A 15,770-nucleotide genomic window follows, 5' to 3' on the forward strand; every position below is an offset into this window, starting at 1 on the left:
TATGCCCCTCATTTCTAAAATCCCCAGACAGTGGAAATAGATTATCTTTATTTATCTGTTTTTTTTCTTGTTAATATCTTGAAAACTTCAATCAGATCACCCCTTAACCTTTTAAATTCTAGAGAAAACAGGCCCAATTTATATAATCCCTCCTCATACCTTAAACCCTGAAAGCAGGTTTATGCTTTCGTGTAAACCTATGTTGTACTCCCTCCAAAGCCAATATCTCCTTCCAATGTGCGGTACCCAGACCTGCTCACCGTACTCCATGGGCTCTAACCAGGGCTTTGTATAACTTCTGCATCCTTACCCAGTCCTCTAGATATAAAGGCCAGCACTCCATAAGCTTTCTTAATTATTTGTGACTCCTGTTTCTGGAATTTTAAGGACCCACACACCTGAACCCCAATCTCCCTGGACATCCACTGTATTTAACTTCACACCATCTAGAAAGTACCCTGATCTATCATTTCTCAGTCAAAAATAGTCCACTTTACATTTTCTTACATTGAGCTCCAATTGTCCCAGTTTTGCCCATTCATCTAGTCTATCAATATTCCTTTATCATTTTATGATATCATCTACATTGTCTACAGTCCTGCCTAACTTTGTGTCATCAGCAAATTTGGATATATGACTTTCTATGCCATTATCCAAGTCCTTAAGAAACAATGTGAATAATTGAGACCCTGACACACCCTTGTGTTAATCCTGCTAATCTCAATACATACCCGTTATCTCTACTTTTTGTCATCTGCCACTCAACCAATTTCTCAGCCATTCATTAATTTGTCCTCAATTTTGTGGGCTTCTACCTGAATTAATGGAATCATTATGTGGGACTTTGATCAAGTGCCTTCTGGAAGTCCATATATACAACATACATAGACATTCCTCTGTCCACTATCTTAGTGACCACTTCAAATCATTCAGTGGGGTTTATCGGGCATGACCTACCTGTCATAAATCTGTGGCTGGATCTCCATGATTAACTGGAAATGTTTGATGTGTTCAATTGCCCCATTATTGATTATAGACACCAACAATTGCCCCACCGCAGACTTAAGGCAAAGTGCATTAGGGTAATAGGACAGAGTGAGGACTACGATGTCTGTAATTCCCTAGTTTTCCTCTTGCACCCTTCTTAAAAATGTAAAGTAACCTGTGATTACTTACACAAGTATCTATTGTTAGTGTCTGGAACATAAGAAAAAGACATTCACCATTTCAGGTTACAGTGCTATTCAGTTTAAATTTTATATTTCAACACTCCTGGTCCTTACCAAGCCAGAACGGCGGGCATTCAAGACTCAGTCCCATTGCTGTGAATTCAAAGGTTCCTGTTGACCAGACCATTTAAGGATGGCAAATTCATTTCCCTAAAGGACTTTAGTGAACTAGGGTTTTTTTGTTACAACAGACAATGCTATTTTTTTGGTTGCCATTACAGAGACTAGTTTTCAATTCCAGATTTTTTATAGCACTACTTGCTGCCAAAGTGGAATTTCAACTCATGTCCACGAAGCATAAACCTGCACCTCAAATGACATTATCACTGCTCAGAGAAGCTAAATGATTACTCTGTGTCTGTTTTCATTGAAAAAGACATCAGAATTTCCCCAGAGCTAGAGATCCAAGTGACGAGGAAAAATAAGGAATGGGATAGGAGGTGATGTACTGGAAAGATTAATGATTGGCTAACAGACAGCAAGCAGACAATAGGAATAAATGGTCAATTTCTGTTTAGCAGGCTATGAGTAGCTGGGCAGCAGAAGTATCAGTACTCTGGTCGCACACACACACACTCGATACGAAGCTAAGTGGGAATGTGTTTTACAAGGAAGATGGAAAGTGATTTCTGGAGTTTTTGACAGGCTTAGTGATTGCACAAGAGCCTGGCCGATGGAATATCGTGTGGAAAGGTGTGAGGTGATCCAGTTTGATAGGAGAAGCAAATGTGCAGACTGTGTCTTAAATGGTAAGAGTTTGGAAAGTGTGGATTTTTTGAGTTGATTTATTATTGTCATATACCTAAGTACAGTGAAAAGTTTTGTTTTGTGTGCAGTACAGGCAGATAATGCCTTGCAAAGTGCATTAGGGTAATAGGACAGAGTGAAGACTACCATGTTACAGCTGCAGGGAAGGTTCACAAAAGAGCAACATCAGCATTAAAGTTTTAAAATTTGACAGGTCCATTCAGAAGTTTAATAATAGAGGGGAAGAAGCTGTTTTTGAATCTGTTGGTACATGTACTTAAGCTGGGTGTCCTTGTCAATAGCTACTGAAGGTTAACATGCAGCTGCAGCAAGCTATTAGGAACACTAATGGAATGCCAGCCTTTATTGCAAGTGGGCTTGAGTACAAGAGTAATCACATTTTGCTTCACTTGTATAGGAGCTTGGTAAGACCATATCTGAAGAACTGGGTGCAGTTTTGGTGTCCTTACCTCAGGCGAGATCCCCATTGAAGAAGGGGATACAAGGTTCATCAGATATGTTCCTGGGATGACGAGATTGTGCTATGAAGAGAAACTGGGACCATATTATCTGGAGTTTTGAATAATGGGGAGAGATTATCAAATTGGAGGTCCAGGCTTGTGTACAATTCTGGTTGCCCTTCTATAGGAACGATATTGTTAAACTTGAGAGGGTGCAGAAAAGATTTACAAGGATGTTGCTAGGGCTGGAGGATTTAAACTATATGGGAGGCTGAATAGGCTGGGGCTTTTCTCCCTGGAGCTTCGGAGGCTGAGGGGTAACCATGTAGTGGTTTATAAAATCATGAGGGGCATGGATAGGGTGAATAACAAAGGTCTTTTTCCTAGGGTGGGGAAGTCCACAACTAGAGGACATTGATTTAAAGTGAGAGGGAAAGCATTTAAAAAGGACCTGAGGTGTAACTTTTTCACACAGTGTGTGTGTGTGGAATGAGCTGCCAGAGGAAGTGGTGGAGGCTGGTACAATTACAACATTTAAAAGGTGTCTGGATGGGTATGTGAATAGGAAGGTTGCGATAGATATGGGCCAAATGCTGGCAAATGGAACTGGGTCAGATTGGGGTGTCAGGTCACTGTGGACAAATTGGACCATAGGGTCTATTTTTGTGTTGTAAGACTCTGTGACTACCACCCATTCTGATTTCACTTCTGAATGACCCAACTCTAATTTTAAAATAATATTATTTTCTCTTGATGGCCCTCTGATGAACTCTGACTCAATTCTGTGCCTTTGTTTGAGAAGCAGCAGTTTACCATTTCAGTCAGCGTAATCTATTTGATTTTTTTTAAAATTCAAATGAACAAACATTCAGTTGAAAGTTTTGTTTGGATTACAGCCAGTCTGACAATGCAAGACAACACAATATGCAAAATATTCAAATCCTGCTCAACCAGACATTGCTGGCAAAGAGTCATTTAGACTTGAAACATTAACTTTGTTTCTTGCTCGCTACAGATGGTGCTAAACCTCCAGCATTTTTAACGATTTTATTACTGACATTATTTAGAGATGTGTAGCTCGGTCAGTAGTTAACCATGTAAGATGAATTAGCTGGTCGTTAAGTTTGAGTTTATACCATTTGATCCCATCCTGCCCCCTGTAAAAACGCCATCCCATTCTCCCAATTCCTTCGTCTCCGCCGCATCTGCTCCCAGGAGGACCAGTTCAAAATACGTACAACACAGATGGCCTCCTTCTTCAAGGACCGCAATTTCCCCCCCGACGTGGTCGACGGTGCCCTCCACCGCATCTCCTCCACTTCCCGCTCCTCCGCCCTTGAGCCCCGCCCCTCCAACCGCCACCAGGACAGAACCCCACTGGTCCTCACCTACCACCCCACCAATCTCCATGTACAGCGCATCATCCGCCGTCACTTCCGCCACCTCCAAACAGACCCCAGCACCAAGGATATATTTCCCTCCCCTCCCCTATCAGCTTTCCGTAGAGACCACTCCCTCCGCGACTCCCTTGTCAGATCCACACCCCCCACCGACCCAACCTCCACTCCCGGCACCTTCCCTTGCAACCGCAGGAGGTGCAACACTTGCGCCCACACCTCCCCCCTCACTTCTCTCCAAGGCCCCAAAGGAAACTTCCATATCCGCCACAGATTCACCTGCACCTCCACCCACATCATCTACTGCATCCGCTGCAGCCGGTGTGGCCTCCTCTATATTGGGGAGACAGGCCGCCTACTTGCGGAGCGATTCAGAGAGCACCTCTGGGCCACCCGGACGAACCAATCCAACCACCCTGTAGCACAGCATTTCAACTCCCCCTCCCACTCCACCGAGGATATGCAGGTCATTGGACTCATCCACCGCCAAACCACAACAACGCGACGGTCGGAGGAGGAGCGTCTTATCTTCCGACTGGGAACCCTCCAACCACAGGAGATGAACTTGGACTTCACCAGTTTCTTCATCCCCCCTCCCCCCACCTTGTCTCAGCCGAATCCCTCCAGCCCGGCACCGCCTTCCTGACCTGCAGTCTTCTTCTTGACCTCTCCGCCTCCATCCTACTCCGACCTATCACCCTCACCTTGACCTCTTTCCACCTATCACATTTCCAACGCCCCTCCTCCAAGTCCCTCCTCCCTACCTTTTATCTTCTCCTGCTGAACACTCTCTGCTCATTCCTGAAGAAGGGCCTGTGCCCGAAACGTCGAATCTCCTGTTCCCTGGATGCTGCCTGACCTGCTGTGCTGTTCCAGCAATAAAGTTTCAACTTTGATCTCCAGCATCTGCAGACCTCACTTTCTCCTAAAAAAAAGGGGGCAAGTTAGCTCATGACGATCAATTTGTGATATTCTGATGTTGCTGTCACAACCTGTTGGGATGTTAGTTTAATTATTTTGGCACTGCTGCACTTTTAAAGCCTCCAATTGCAGATTTCTTTTACCTGTTTTAATAAATTAGCATATTAATGACCTAGTGATGCTCCAAAAGCATTCTAGTAGTAATCTAAACTTGAGGTGGTAGATCTGGATTTTTTTCTACACTGGAAATTGTTTCGCGTAACCTTGCCACAAGTCATTTAGGTCAACAAGTCAAATATCCTAACAACACATGCGTTCCAAAACACTGGAGGGTGATCAACTGACCGACTTTCAGTTGGATCAAAGGACAACTGCACATTATAGTGTCATAGATGCCTTTTTCAATTGGGTTATCATGCTGTAAGTTGTTTGGCTCTTTAGACTGAGGTGCCCAGCTTGTTACACTGTAACTAACCATGCAGGGTTTTATCAGCTAAAGAAGTAAAATCAAATACTGCAAATTTTGGAAACTGAAATCAGAAGAGAACAATTTGCTGTGAATACAAAGCCTGTCAGCTCCTATATATAAAAAAAGGAAATGACAATTTGACACCTCAGGTACAATAAGCTCTCCTTGGGAGATGACAAAACTTGCATTTTACTGCATTTCTGCATGACTACCCTTTCAACATCAAGAGACAACAGACTCAAACTAAATACAAATTGCCAGCAGGCTTTGTCACTGAGAAGAGCATCTGAGGAGCAGGAGAATCAATGTTTTGGGCAAAAGCCCTTCATCAGGAGTGACCGCAGGCTATCTGGCAGGACGCCTAATGCACTAAGCATTTGTGAAATGGTATTCATGCCGTTTCTGATTAAGGGCTTTTGCCTGAAACGTTGGTTCTCCTGCTCTTCAGATGCTGCCTGACATGTTGTGCTTTTCCAGCAGCACACTCTCCACTCTGAACTCCAGCATCTGCAGGCCTCACTTTCATCTTTGTCACAGAGAATCCTAGTCTTGTAAGATTTTACCTTTAAAATAATTTTAAATCTTGAATTGTCTCAACTCACATATAGTTCTCTAATGAATTGAGGTATGTGGTCCAAGCCAAACTGTTTGGTGTCTCATACAGTGTCCTGATCTGTAGAGTTGCATTTAATGTTGGTGTGACTCACACTGATAGTGCTCCCATGTTTTATTGAATTCACAATGACCTGATTTTCTTTTGTATTCAGCTGTTAATGGCATTAGGGTAATAATAAGTTGTATTACAGTTGCTGTATTCCCTAGAAAAATATAGTTACAAACTGCAGTAAGCTCTGAAATGGAAAACTAGAAAGAAAATAATTGGCCTCACCAGACATTAAAAGAATCAATGCTGATTAATTCATAATTTGCTCTGATAACTGCAAAATCAATTTCTAATTTGAGGATTGGTGGAGATGGGTTTGGAGTTGTTGATTTGTGCAGTTATTACTGGCAACTAACATTTCTACATTCACTTATTAAAAAACATTTCTACATTGATGATGTTAAAAATCACCCAACACCAGGTTATAGTCCAACAGGTTTAATTGGAAACATTAGCTTTCGGAGCGCCGCTCCTTCATCAGCTGGCTGTGGAGTACACGATTGTGGGACACAGAATTTATAGCAAAAGTTTACAGTGTGATGTAACTGAAATTATAGATTGAAAAATGTATAATTTCAGTTACATCACATTGTAAACTTTTGCTATAAATTCTGTGTCCCACAATCGTGTACTCCACAACCACCTGATGAAGGAACAGTGCTCCGAAAGTTAATGCTTCCAATTAAACCTGTTGGACTATAACCTGGTGTTGGGTGATTTTTAACTTTGTACACCCCAGTCCAACACCAGCATCTCCAGATCATGACTACATTGGTCAACTAAGCTTGCCACCTAATGGCACAGATATAGAATTGCAGTCTAAGTTGGTGTGGAGGGAAGCAAAGCAGCCTTTGGTGTTTGCCTAATACAGATTTCTGGTCCTGCTTTTTTTGCTTCATAATGTAATTAATGATGTTACAGGACTATATCTTCTGTTTATTGTAATGATGTGACCTTTAGTGTAGATTTGGATGAGGGACAGTAGCAAGGGCCTTTGTGGAGGAGCAGTGGTGAACAATGAGAATTGCCACTCTGGGGCAGAGCCATGAGAGTGACTGCTGGCTATCTGGCAGGACACCTAATGCACTAAGCATTTGTGAATCTGTATTCTTCATTTTTTCTCTGTTCCTTGCCCTATCAAAGGTCCTCACCATATTCCCTTGCAGCAAAATCTCTGGTGAGCTGGCACCTTTGCTGTCCTTTTCCCTCTGTCCAGCCCAGCCAGTCAACCTAGATAGTGCTGCTGCTGCTCATGGTGAGACAATGCAGTCCAAAGGCACATAACCATTTTGGAATGATTCCAAAACAAAGGTGTCCACAGCCACTGGCTGCGTTGCCCTTTCCTTGTTGTCTTGCTGTCTGCAATTGGTGTTAGCTTGTGTGAGCACCTTCTAAGTTAAACAGTGACAGTGTATGCACTATTCTAAAGTGGGTTTATGTTTCTCGCTGACACTGAGTTAACAGAGTTGCTTTCTGAAGGCACAGAGTCAATTGGGCCTCTTGTTGAGGGTCGGTCTACCCTTCCATGGGTCAGAGACAGCAGCTTTTCTTGTCCTACGTTGCGTTGATTCAGTCTCTGTACATGCAACAGGCCGTTGCTACTGTCCCTCATCCAAGTTTACACGAAAGTTCACATCATTATTGTAATCAGAAGGTATAGTTCTAAACAAGATTACATTATGAAGCAAAAAAAGCAGGACCTGAACTCTGTATTAGGCAAACAATAACCTGTTATAGTGCAGCAGAATGCCATTCAGCCTGGGATTCCTACATTGACTCTCTGAAGGAGGTTGATGATTTGATGCCATTTTCCTGTCTTGTACAATCATCCAATATCCTTTGAACCTGCCAGCACTACACTTCCAGGCTGTGCCTTCGACACCACAACTCCTCGAGGTCTGACCTTTCTTTTCACATTGAAAACTTCCATCAAATCTCCTCTTTACCTTCTCCAAGGAGAATGATAACTGTCAGTAAGTGGTCCCAGGCGGAACCTTTGCAGCTGAAACTAATGCCTTTACCACATGCCATTTCTCCCCCTGTTGACTTTTCATAGAATAAGCTGCCTACGAAGTCAGCAACAGTCGGTAAACAGCAACCTTCTAGTAACTTAGCAGTGTTAAATAGCATAAGCAGAGGGATATATCTTGTTGCTGAGTGGATGCTAAGGTGTGTGAGGTTAAAAGGAAGTTTAGGAAGTTCATTAGGTTGATTCTGGAATTGAGAGGGTTAGCTTATGAGGAGAGATTGAGTAGATTGGGACGATACTCATTTGGAGGGAGGGGGTATCTCTTATAGAAACATAGCGTCACGGTGGCTCAGTGGTTAGCACTGCTGCTTCATAGCGCCAGGGACCCGGGTTCAATTCCTGCCTCGGGCAACTGTCTGTGTGGAGTTTGCACATTCTCCCCGTGTCTGCGTGGGTTTCCTCCAACAGTCCAAAGATGTGCAGGTTAGGCGAATTAGCCATGCTAAATTGCCCATAGTGTTAGGTGCATTAGTCAGAGGGAAATGGGTCTGCGTGGGTTGCTCTTTGGAGGGTCGGTGTGGACTTGTTGGGCCGAAGGGCCTGTTTCCATACTGTAGGGAATCTAATCTAATCATGAAGGGAATAGCTAAGATAGAAGCAGGGGGGGTTGTTTCCACTGGTGGGTGAAACTAGAACTAGGGGGCATAGCCTCAAAATAAGGGGCCACAAGGTTTAGGACTGAGCTGCAAAAGAACTTCGCAAAGGGCTGTGAATCTGTGGCATTCCCTGCCCAGTGAAGCAGTTGAGGCTACCTCATTGAATGTTTTTAAGGCAAAGATGCGTGGATCTTTGAACAGTAGAGGAATTAAGGGGTATGGTGAGCGGGCAGGTCAGTGGAGCTGAGTCCACGCAAAGACTAGCCATGATCATATTGAATGGCAGAGTGGGCTCGACAGGCCAAATGGCCTACTCTTACTCCTACTCCTATTTCTCCTATTGGGAGGGAGCTTTAAATGTTCACTGTTTAACACCAGGACTTACCAGACCTTGTAACAGCAGTGTAACAGGCAATGGTTTACACATGCAGTTTCCAGATGAACTGTTTCAAGGGACAGTTTTAAATGTTGACCTAAGACATGACCAAATGACCATATTGGAAGGAATAGAGGAAACCCTGAGGTATTTCACACTAAAGACTTCAAAAGTCTTAAAAGAACAAAGAACAAGAAAATTTATAGCCCAGGAACAGGCCCTTCGGCCCTCCAAGCCTGAGCTGATCCAAATCTACTGTCTTAAACCTGTTGCCCAATTCCTAAGCATCTGTATCCCTCTGCTCCCCAACTACTCATGCATCTGTCCAGACGCATCCTAAATGAATCTACCGTGCCTGCCTCTGCCACCTCTGCTGGCAGTGCATTCCAGATACCCACCATCCTCTGTGTGAAGTACTTGCCGCGTGTACCCCCCCCTTAAACTTTCCAGCTTTCAACTTGAAAGCATGACCTCTCATTATTGAATCCTTCACCCTGGGAAAAAGCTTGTCTCTATCCACCCTGTCTATACCCTTCATGATTTTGTAAACCTCAATCAGGTCCCCCCTTAATCTCCTTTTTTTAAATGAAAATAAACCTAACCTACTCAACCTCTCTTCATAACTAGCACCTTCCATACCAGGCCACATCCTCGTACCCCTTCTCTGCACCCTCTCCAAAGCGTCCACATCCTTTTGATAATGTGGCGACCAGAACTGTACACAGTATTCTAAATGCGGCTGAACCAATGTCTTGTACAATTTTAACATGACTTGCCAGCTCTTATACTCATTACCCTGTCCAATGAAGGCAAGCATACTATATGCCTTCTTGACCACTCTATCCACCTGTGCAGCAACCTTCAGGGTACAATGGACCTGCACTCCCACATCTCTCTGCCCATCAACTTTTCCCAAGGCTCTTCCATTCATTGTATAATCGGCTCTAGAATAAGTTGCCTAAATGCATCACCTCACATTTGTCTGGATTGAAAACCATCTGCCACTTTTCCGCCCAACTCTTCAGTCTACCTATATCATCTTGTATTCTTTGACAGTCCTTTATGCTTTCTGCTACTCCACCAATCTTTGTATCATCTGCAAACTTGCTGATCATACCAACAGTGCCCTCTTCCAGATCATTTATGTATAAACAGGACTAGATGGAATTTTTTTTTAAACTTTGCTAATGGAAAACTCTTTTTCCAATCTACTGGCTGTACATTCTATTTAACTCAGAGGTGTTCAGTGCTACCCTATTGCACCCAATTTTTTTTTTCAAATCCATCAGGCTGTGTCAGCAATGAGGGAAAAAAAATTGATTTTTAATCATCCTTGAAATTTTCTGGAGAACTTATCAAAACATTTCCTCCGTATATTTATATTGTGACTTTGATTAGGACTAAGTTGTAGTTCTGTCAGGTAAAATTAAATGGATCAGTAAGTCCAAAGAAAATAAGTTGGAGTTGCTCATTTTTAAAGTTTCCATTCAGTTTCAGACGCAGACTAAAAAGAGTTTCCCAATCTACTGCAGAAACCTAAATAAATAACTGCATGTTTGACAGGACTAGGATATGAACGTTGGAGCTTCTGCTGCTGGTAAATGTCCCAGCAGTAGCACTGCCCAAAATCTTCCTCTTTGGAGACAGCAAATTGCAGGCAGTTTACATCTGAATTTCCAATTTGAACATTTTCCTGCTGAGACAGCAAATACCGATGTGTTCCTCCTGTATTTCCATTCCGGCTGAAATAAAACACCAAAAATAAAATTATGCATTTTTGTCCTTCCAAGGTGAGTTTTGGTCTGAAGAGAGCATTTTCCAGTGGAACAACTTGCACTGAGGTAACACGGCACATTCTTCAGATGTCCTCAAGTAACTTGCAGCCAGTGCTTTGCCTTTGAAATGTAGTCTCTGTAAATATACAGGATAGGGAAATGCAGCTGTCAGTTTGCACACACAGAATAAGCCAACAAACAGCAATAAAATCAATGACTGCAAAATCTGTCCTTATGTTGCAACCATGTGTATTTGTTGAGACTTCACAAATGGGAAACCTCAGTTCTCCATGTTTACCCTGTTGAGCCTTCACAGATATTTTTATGTTTTGTGAAATAACTCTCATTCTTCTCAATCCCAAAGATTATAAACGTGGTTGGCAAATTGGATCCAAAATTGGCTTCATGGACAGAAGCAGAGAGTGATGATCAAAAGATGTACTTATGGCTAGAAGCCTGTGTCTTAGTGGTGGAGCACAGGATTCAGTATTAGGCCCCTTGCTGTTCATCATGCACATTTTTAAGATCTAGACAAGAATGGAGGAGGTGTAATCAGTAAGTGTACAGATGACACAACAATATGGTGATGTGGTGAATAATGAGGAGGAAGACTTTAGACTATAGCAATTGCGACTGAGAAGGAAAATTGCCAACCTTGCCTGGTCCTGCCTTTAACCCACTCCAAAATAGCATAAAGAGCCAATGAGTTCAAGGGCATCAAGGTATGGACTGTAAATTTTGCCAGTGATGCTAATATTCCCCATGAAAGTTTTTTTTTACATTTGCTTTGTTATAAGCTGCTGTGATTGATTAAAGCTAATTGCTAATTTATTAATTGCCTTGAGCTCCCTTCTTGAGTTACTGCATTTGATGTAGGTAGACCCACAATGCAGTTAGGCAGGGAGTTGCAGGAATTTGACCTAGTGACAGGGCAGGAACGGTGATATATTTTCAAGTCAGAATGGTGCGAGGCTTGGAAGGGAATTGCAGGTGCTGGTGTTTCAGTCAATCTGCTGCCCTAGTCCTTATAAACAGTAGCGGCCATGGGTTAGGACTGTTCGAGAACAGCAAGGAGCCTTGGTGAATTTCTGCAATGCATCTAGCAAATAGTACACTCTGCTGCTACTGTGCATCAGTAGCGGAGGGAGTGAATGTTTGGGATCTGACACCAGTCAAGCTGGCTGCTTTATCTTGATTGTATCAAGCTTCTTGAGTGTTGTTCCGAGTTGAACTCAACCAAGTAGGCACTATTTCATCACATCCCTGACTTGTGTCTTGTAGATGTTGGACAGGCTTGGAGTAGTCAGGAGGTGAGTTCCATAATGCAGAATTCCTAGCCCCTGACCTGTTCTTGTAGCCAAAGTTTAACAGCTGTGTTTTCCACCCCTTATCATTCACCTCCTCTCATTGACTCTACATCCTGTTTCTCTGAGTCACCATCCTTCCTTACTACTGCCATGTCACCAGGCCTTACTGCCAGGATTAGTCCTCTCCCACTGTCTTCAGTCTTTTGTATTCTTGCCACACCAAGATTACTGGAATATTTAATTCTCAGTGAGGTCCCCATCCTACCACATCGATCCAATGGCTATCAGATGGATTTACCTTTGTGCATTACAACTGCTTTGCCCACGGAAATAAAACAATGATAACTTCAACTTTTTATCATCCCCCTCTCCCGATTTAGTTTTACTCACTGGAACTCCATCACTGTTAATCTCTGCTCTTTCCTGTGATAATCTGCCTATCTTTATCCAAGCTGTTTTGCTGTTGAATTTTCTCTTTACGTTTATAAATAGGTTTTCATCGGAACTTTTTCACATCTCCCCCAAACACATACACAATTTTTTTTAGTTTGAATCCCTGTCATTTAATTAAACAGGACTCTAATCCCAAATTAGTTTAAATCGACCCTATCCTGATTGCTGGTGTTAGCGTCCCCTGAATTATCATCCCTGTCTTGCACATTGTGCCACATTTTCAGCCATGATTTATTTAATCCTGTGCCAGTTTGCTCGGAAATACCAACCAAGTCATGAATTTTTTCTCATTAATTTGAACCCGACCTTCTCAAGCTCCCTTGGCAGAACCTCCTGCCTCGTTTTACTGTGATGTTGGCTTCACATGGATAACAACTCAACCACATCCTGCTTCAATTCTTCAGGAATATGAAGAGCTACTCTTAATCCTGTCATTCCTCATTTCCGATTACTCCAGTGTGAGTCTAAATTATGTGCACAAGTCCTGGAGTAGGGCTTGTAGTCACAATGTTCAGGTACGAAAGCCAGAGTGATGCCCCAAGATTGTTTGTCTTAATCCTGGAGTGCAACACCGTCGCTAACAACTCTGTCATAGGACTAATGTGATAACTCCAAAATATATCTAACAATGAAAATACTTTTGGCTTACGATCTCCCCTGTCCCCGCAGGTATTGGCGCAAACTCTGCCAGGTTAGGGTTAGGAATGTTTGGAATGTAAATTGTTAAATCTCATTCCGGTTTTGCAACTCACGTTTGATAACCGTTGCTGCTTTCTTCCTGTGCACAGTGAGGCTTTTGAAATGGATGTGTATTATAAAGAAGCCAAGGCTTGCATGGAAGCAAAGAGGGACATGTTAAACACAATAAATCAAGAGAAGTCCGAACATTTGCCTGGAGATAACGGATCACCTGATACCATACAAATGGCAGTCAGGTTCAACAAGTAAGGACTCCGTACAATCACGATTATTACAGTGCAATAAGAGAATGTTTGGGATGTCCATGCAAATGCATTTTTTTCTTCAGGGTGGTCCTCTGGTATCAATTTATTTAATAGCTTTAATACAGTTTTATCCTGTCATTCGTCAGATTTAAATCAAACTTTGTATTGCAAAATCTGTGAGATATATTCTGCCCATTGCCAACAGGACATTCTGATGGAAGTCCATTTGAAATCCTAATCAGATATCTTGAGTTAATTGATTGGACGGGGAATTCTCCAGGATTTTGCTGCTATCTTTAACTTTCTTCACCCTGCTCATGGTAATAAACAAGCAGTGATCCAATTGATTTTGTAGCTGATCACATTTCAATGACTAACAGGAAAACATCTATCAGGTTTGAAGCCTTATGCATAATTAGATTCCCCTGATTTCCTAATGTATATTTATCAAGTTTTAGTATTTTTAGCTCTATGTATTAACTCAAAGCACTTTGTCTTAACTTAGTGAGATGTAGGAAAGTGTAATCTTATCTGAAGAACCGATTTCCTCGCCATAGTCTGGGTAAACTGTGAAGATGTTTAGTTGTTGATGAGTAATCCTTCCTGAATCAGGAGAACCTTGTCATCCTATGATCTTCTGCCTTTTAAGAGCTACACCTACTGTCACTTGTTCTTATAGTAATTTTTCATAATGTGAGTGAGCCAGGACAAAAGTGGACTTGTTGGGCCGAAGGGCCTGTTTCCACGCTGCAGGGAAACTAATCTAATCTTTAAAAAAAAGACTAAGAGAATGGGTTCAAAACCGGTTTCTTTCAGACGCTAGAAGGACAATGATTATTTTGATTAGAATAGGTAAATGTTATGTTAACAGGGATGCCTCAGTGTGTTTGTTTATTAAGTAGATGAGGTATAGGAAGGTCATAGATTAAACTGCCTTCTCTAACTGCACAAAAAGTTTGCTAACTTAATGGCTCTCCCACTTGGGTTCTCTGGGTCTGGGCAAGGAGGGTGGTGGTGACGTTGGGGGGGGTAGCGGTTTGGGCATGAGGGACCTTCAGGGTTTACTAATCACTGTGCAGCAACTACTGCTGGAAGGAGTGACTGAAGATCAACACAATGGGGGCTTCAGTCTCGTGCAGGAAGGTCTGTGAACTGCACCAACCACTAACCGTAACAGACTTATACAGAAGTAATATACAGCTCCTGGCTTTGGCTCCTGACCAAAGGCCTATCAGTTACAATTGAGACATTCTTCTCATGAACCTCGATATAGGTGGTGCCTGGATAAGGAAATATGATTCCATGTGAGGCAATGTAGCCTATGGCTGAGTCATAGGTTCAAATTTAATAAGCTGTCGAGATGGAAATTTCACAGGAATTACACACGCGCGCAAACATACATACATATCGGGAAAGCTCTTCCCTGGCCTTGCAGTGTAGAATCCTTTCCACAGCCTGTTGTACACAGAGGGAGTAATGATGTTCTGACTTATTGCACATCGATCATGGCTGGAATACAGAATGCATTGAGTCAGGGATTACAATGTGTGTTCTGGGAAGGAAAAGCTTGAGTGAACCCAGGACAAAACAAATCAAGAAAAACGGCTCACGGAATGTAGAAGGAGCTGCTGCCAGTGGCAGTTGTCCACTAACCACTTTTCCATCATGCTCCATGTTTTCCAACTGGCCGCAGAAGCCAACTGGCAGCTTTAAATACCATTTAATGAGACCTGCAGCCACAATCATTTGCCAAAGAATGTGAGTGTGCTGACTGAGCAGGTGACTGCAAAACAGCCATAATCCAGCATCATCGGTCCTCCACCAGATATCCTTTCTTTAAGCTCTGCTCCAAATCTAAGTCAATACCCAAGGAATTATCCGTTCAACAAATGTTTTATTAAAACTATTTAGTTTATTTTTGTCAATCCAGCAAATTGAGATGGGGTCAGTATAAAGTCATTTTGTACCATTCACATTTCTAGTCACTAATTTATGTTGCCTCCTCCAGGCGTGAATACCCACCTCAAATCACACCCAAAATGATACTACTTGAGTGGTGTCGGAAACAGAAGTTTCCTCAGCCAGTCTATGTCACAGTAAGTGTCTTCCATTACTTTATACAGTGATTTACATTTTTGTACAGGCAAGCGTGTTTTTAACTGAACTCTCCATTGGTACGCTAATAATGCTACTTAGAAGTCATGTCTAGGAACTTTGTTTGAGTGTTAGTGTTAGATCTTTAAATCCATTTAAATAGAACTGAAAAGTAAAAGTTGTTCTACAGCAGATAAAGAATGACCAGCTTCATTTCTTAGTAGAAGTTGAATTTTTATCATGGGCATTGCTTTGAAATCAACTGTTCACATCTCAAAAGCTGTAAAATACTACCGTCTCTTATTGGT

The 15,770-nt window shown here is 42.3% G+C and overlaps 1 protein-coding gene across 5 annotated transcripts in view; it reads left to right on the top strand.

The window, feature by feature from the left end:
- The window catches only part of dus2 (dihydrouridine synthase 2), a 120,915-nt gene that overhangs the window by 87,376 nt on the left and 17,769 nt on the right, over nucleotides 1–15,770 (top strand). For all 5 annotated transcript variants that reach the window (XM_043707033.2, XM_087995919.1, XM_087995917.1 and 2 more), the window contains 2 exons: nucleotides 13,213–13,368; nucleotides 15,377–15,464. In XM_043707033.2, the coding sequence (XP_043562968.2) occupies nucleotides 13,213–13,368; nucleotides 15,377–15,464 (244 nt within the window). The remainder of the gene's footprint in view (nucleotides 1–13,212; nucleotides 13,369–15,376; nucleotides 15,465–15,770) is intronic.

The sequence above is a fragment of the Chiloscyllium plagiosum genome, unplaced genomic scaffold (assembly GCF_037043375.1).
Source record: "Chiloscyllium plagiosum isolate Xiang-an unplaced genomic scaffold, Cpla_swu_hap1 HiC_scaffold_17, whole genome shotgun sequence".
Classification (NCBI taxonomy): Eukaryota; Metazoa; Chordata; class Chondrichthyes; order Orectolobiformes; family Hemiscylliidae; genus Chiloscyllium; species Chiloscyllium plagiosum.